Source organism: Saccoglossus kowalevskii, chromosome 1 (genome assembly GCF_978046115.1).
Source record: "Saccoglossus kowalevskii chromosome 1, keSacKowa6.1, whole genome shotgun sequence".
In the NCBI taxonomy this organism is placed as follows: Eukaryota; Metazoa; Hemichordata; class Enteropneusta; family Harrimaniidae; genus Saccoglossus; species Saccoglossus kowalevskii.
This window is the reverse complement of record NC_140641.1, coordinates 8,897,830-8,902,772: the sequence shown is the minus strand read 5'-3', so window position 1 is coordinate 8,902,772 and position 4,943 is coordinate 8,897,830. Positions and strand designations below refer to the sequence as shown.

The window sequence follows — 4,943 nt, the reverse complement described above, 5'->3', positions numbered from 1 at the left end:
AAGAAAATGCTTTGTCACAGAATAATAGTCTGTTAAAGGTGCCAAGTATGAAACAATTTGAGGACAAAAAACAAACCTGCATAGAAATCGGAATAATAGGTCTTTTGATTACATGACGTAAATTTCACCAGTGTGCTCTCGCAATCGCGGACTTAGTCATTTTTACAAGGTTCGCCATTTTTGATGTCACGTGATAATTATGTAAACAATGACTGTCCAGTTTGTGCGAACTTGTACCTCTATAGTTAGTCTTTTGAAATAGTCTTTTTTTTTACATTATTTCATGGAACTGTATTGTAGTAGATTTTAGATATCTAACTTGTTATGTTTATTTTAACACCTTTATTGCATTTCATAAACCAAAATAGATATGTAATTCATTCTATAAGGTTGTAATAAAGAATTATCTTATCTTATCTTATCTTATAAGCTAAATTACTGTTCTGAACGAGACAACAGACAGAGAATGTTTTATTCGAAAATGTCACAAAACCCTTCTCGCTACCTTAAACTGTGTATTGCTGTTAGATAGTCTTTAGCAGTGACGTATTTTCACCTGACTATAACAACGTAATGGCTTTGTTTAAACCTGAGATATGTTAGTTGTTGCTATGCAACCATCTCACAAATACTTTTCATATGCAAATCACGTGTTATCTAAACGTGACCTCGAAGGCACTACGATGTCAAACTCTCCATTTTGTATTCCTGTTTCCAATCACAAGAATGAGCGTCGAATGCGGTTGACGAAGATGTCACGTTGTCGGCGATACCATCAATCACCAAATCTCCGTGAATAATAAATTGTCACCCAACGCTGGAGAAGTCTTATTAGATTTCAGTTACAGTGAAGGTCAGTTCTCAAAACACACGAAAGTCAGAGCGTCAGAGTCGGTTGTTGTAGGAAATTACAAGTGATAAATGATACTAAACTATTTATTCTGGAATTGTGAATATTTCTTCAATGTATAACAAAGATGACAACTGTTATCCAAATACTGAGTTTCGAGTTGAAAAAGGTAGTATCACTTATGACATTTTATTTTTCAGAGAAACTCGTTTAACACCAGTTGAATTTCAGGTTTTAGAAAACAAGATAAACGCTTTTGCATTTGTTTTGTTGTACATTCGGGTGTAGTTTCATTTCATAGATACAAGTTTCTATGAAACATGCAATTTGGTTCTTTTTCATGCTAGTTGATGGTCTAATGGGGGTACTGACTGTAGCCCAACGTACTTTACAAGGTCACTCACATTTGGGTGTCTGTATTTTCAGTATCTCAGCTGGTCAGTAATTTTTTAATGAAATTACCAAATGAATACTAAAATAGAGATAACAAAAACAATGAACTAGCTCAGCACACATCCAGTTAGCTGTCACACAAGTGGGTATTAGTGGTATAATTGCTTATGATTAAAAAGCAAAGATCCACTTGAACGACGTTTAAAGGGTGGTAGTCGTTGTGCCATGCATGCGCAAGATATATGGGTCTCATAGAATAGTGCTTTATTGACACCGTAAAGAAAATATTGCATTTCAATTTTTACATTGCAATTTTTCATTTAAATTGTAATGTAATGTACTTTAAATTTAAAGTACAAACTGAGACATTACCAAGCTTTAATTAAGTATTTAGGAGTCAATGGCGTTAATTAGGGCAAGTCGCGCCCAGGTCAAATCTCATATTTGTGATTTCTATTAGAAGAGTGCATTAGATTGTGGAAAAATCAATGTTTATCATCACAAATGTGGCACATGTGCAGCGTGACGACCACTGCCCTTTAATATACAGAAAATGGTTGTAGGTAATTGTAGTCCTTGGTAAATCAATAACCATTTCGAACAAAGACATTCATTCATTCATTCATTCATTGAGAAAGGATGTTTTGTCTGAAACGTCTGGTTATATTAAATAATCATCAAAGATAGATTACCTACAATCATTTCCAGTATATTACTGTCTTTTTCACGAGCATGTATTTTTAGCAAATTTAGCGAAAGAACTGATTCGCTAATTCAAGATGTCGCCAAACAAGGTCTTTTTTCCCCACACACACATTTTGTAACAACACAAAAAAACGTTCTGACATGATAGATACACTTTATTGAAAAGTAAATTAACACAAAAAATAAAGGTATTCATTGTGGTCATTATTTCACTGAAAATAAATAAATGAAGTGATATTGATATATTGTTACGGAAATTAGAAGTACGTAGCAACGATACTCGCTTTTTCAAATCCCTGTTGAATCAGTTTTTATCATTGCGAACAGAATCAAATTACACTTGACAGGTTTTTTTTGTTTTTAAGTAGGTGATAACTGCGCATTTGTTTTGGCGTGCGACAGACAATCAACAATGACAATCTTGAGAGATTCGCTAAATCAACATTTCGCTTTTACGTCATTTTTGCATGTCTCTTTTTCAACATGTTTTACAGTATATTAATCAGTCTTAGCGACTTTCACCAACTTAGAGTTAGTGCATGGTTTTTTCAGCAATGTTATTAATTTAAAGAGTGGAACTGCCGACCATGCTATATCACAAACTCTATAAAACCATAGACCTTTTTTTTAATGTCTATGATAAAACCTCAGACAAGTAAAAGAATGATAAAGCCCTCTCTGCATTGTGCATTGTGCTACTCTCATGGTTCTACTAAGAAATGAATGATTATGACAAAGGAATATTAACACAATAGTTTAATAGTTTGTTTATTGTCTTGTTGACTGGACGTTAAATGAGAGTGAGTGTACTTAGGACAAAACTCATTTGTCAAAAGAACCAGCAACCCTGTTTCTATGGTGATAGCTCAATGGTGAATGTGTGTACAGTAACAATGCCCCAAAGTTTACACCTTCATTTTACAAAGAATATTTTGCAATTTTTTTTGATAATGTTATTTTCAACTTTTTGGAAATTGTAATTCAAATTACTTTGATATAAAGGTTCCCTGGGGTCACATGTCCTCACACAATTCTGTGGTGACAATATCTGTTGTTTTATGTTTTGGGACAGGGTGAATATCTTTGTGATTTTTAGTTTGTTCAACTTGTATTGATATTCCTCAGTATTTGACATCTTATTTTATTATTGGCTTTTATCAGATCTTGAGATGCACATAGCAAACCAGTCATCTAGTTATGTGACAAAGTTTTGGTGGTGACAATAAGTAATTATTTTAAAAATACTGCATTTTATCCTTTTTTACAGTAACACTTGGATAGCAATGTCTTCCCATAATCACCACAGAATGGATGATGATTCTACATCAATATCTTCACATAATCACCATACATCGGATGATTCTACATCAATATCTTCACATAATCACCATACATCGGATGATTCTTCAGCAATGTCTTCACATAATCACCATACATCAGATGGTTCTTCATCAATGACTTCACATAATTACCATCGAATGGATGATGATTCCTCGGTAAAGTCTTCACATCGTCCTCACGCAATGGATGCCGAAAATGCTGAGTTTTCAATCCAGAAAAAATCAATTGAAAATAAAAAGTCACAAGTGCACACTGTTATGTTGGCAGTAGTTGTTGCAAATATACTAGTTGGATTAGTACTGGTATGTATTGGAAGTTGGATTGTTATTGATGAACCTGTGTATTATGAAATGACCGCTGTAACTGCTCATTGGCCGGCAATACTCACTATCATTGCAGGAGTGTTTCTGTTGATTATATCATGTGCTGATACACTGACATTATATTCTAATCATCCCAGAGATCTGCGTTCATTTGTTATGGCACTTATTATTATAGTATCTTTTGAGCTAGCTGCTATAATCACATGTGGAGTAAAAAGCAGTAATCTCCATGGTAACGGTGTTCTTTATCAAGACATGGTAGAGTCCATATCAGATCATTATAACCAGGAAGAGAGTACACGAGAATATTGGGATACGATGCAACATGCATTCCAGTGTTGTGGTATTAATAGCTACACAGACTGGCAAAGGTATAACAATATAACTATACCAGTGTCTTGCCATTGTGAAATGGCTGATCCATTACTTGGGTGTGTGCAAACAGTGAACTCAACTCTTGTCTTTAGTAATGGCTGCCACCGGCCACTCACATATTACTTGCAATATTACTTTGAAGTGATTGAATTGGTGAACAGCTTAATGATTGTAATTGAAATAGTTGTTGCATTAGGCTCTGTCTGCAGAGGTTGCAGAGTCTTTCGTCAAAGCACTGTTGCATCTTATGTAGTGACCATGTGATAGAATACAAGTATTTCGTCAGAGCACTGTCGCATCTTTAGTAGTGACCATGTGATGGTATGCGAGCATTATCATAAGTTGGATGATTTATGCGATCTGGCAAGACAATAAAATTTAGCTATTCAGCTAGTTCTCTTGAATGTATGAAAAGTTACAAAAATATTTTTGTCTAGAAATTTTAATTATTTTTATGAATGTTTTTTTGCTTTTATGCAAAAGTTCCATAAAAATATTATAAAAGTACAAGAAGGAAAAGATGTGCCAGAGATATATTAGATATTATTAGGACTATGCAATGGAATATATATTATTTACATAATCTTATACCGTCTCTTAGTTATGGCAATTATATTAAGGGATGTTCTCAGTTTATCAAATACATGTTTGGGAGGAAGGGGTTAAAGGGGCATTTTGTGACAAACTTCAATTGCTTTGATTGCATTTTCAATAAAGTAAGAAATATTTTTAATTTTGAGTGAAGCTTTTGTTGTGTATTATTAGTCCCCGTTCGGAAAAAGTCCGAAAACGGGGACTATTAATTTGGGTTCCGCCCATGTGTCTGTCCAGAACCATTTCTTGGACACCCTTTGAACGATCTCATAAAGACAATATATGATGATCTTTTCGTTCACTGACTGGCAGCCATTTTGTCCTCAAATTTGCTAAATTCTGATATTCAAATGTGTCCGGAA

The 4,943-nt window shown here is 34.1% G+C and overlaps 1 protein-coding gene across 1 annotated transcript; it reads left to right on the top strand.

Annotated features, from left to right (window-relative positions):
• The first annotated feature begins 665 nt into the window (after window positions 1-665).
• LOC144356792 (tetraspanin-21-like) lies at window positions 666-4,726 on the top strand. Its single transcript, XM_078011510.2, has 2 exons — window positions 666-853; window positions 3,216-4,726. The coding sequence occupies exon 2, from the start codon at window positions 3,232-3,234 to the stop codon at window positions 4,249-4,251; it is 1,020 nt and encodes a 339-aa protein (XP_077867636.1). The 5' UTR covers window positions 666-853; window positions 3,216-3,231; the 3' UTR covers window positions 4,252-4,726.
• Window positions 4,727-4,943: the final 217 nt, after the last annotated feature.

Coding starts and splice junctions, on each gene's coding strand:
- LOC144356792 (XM_078011510.2), top strand. CDS start 3,232: ATGTCTTCCCATAATCACCACAGAATGGATGATGATTCTACATCAATA.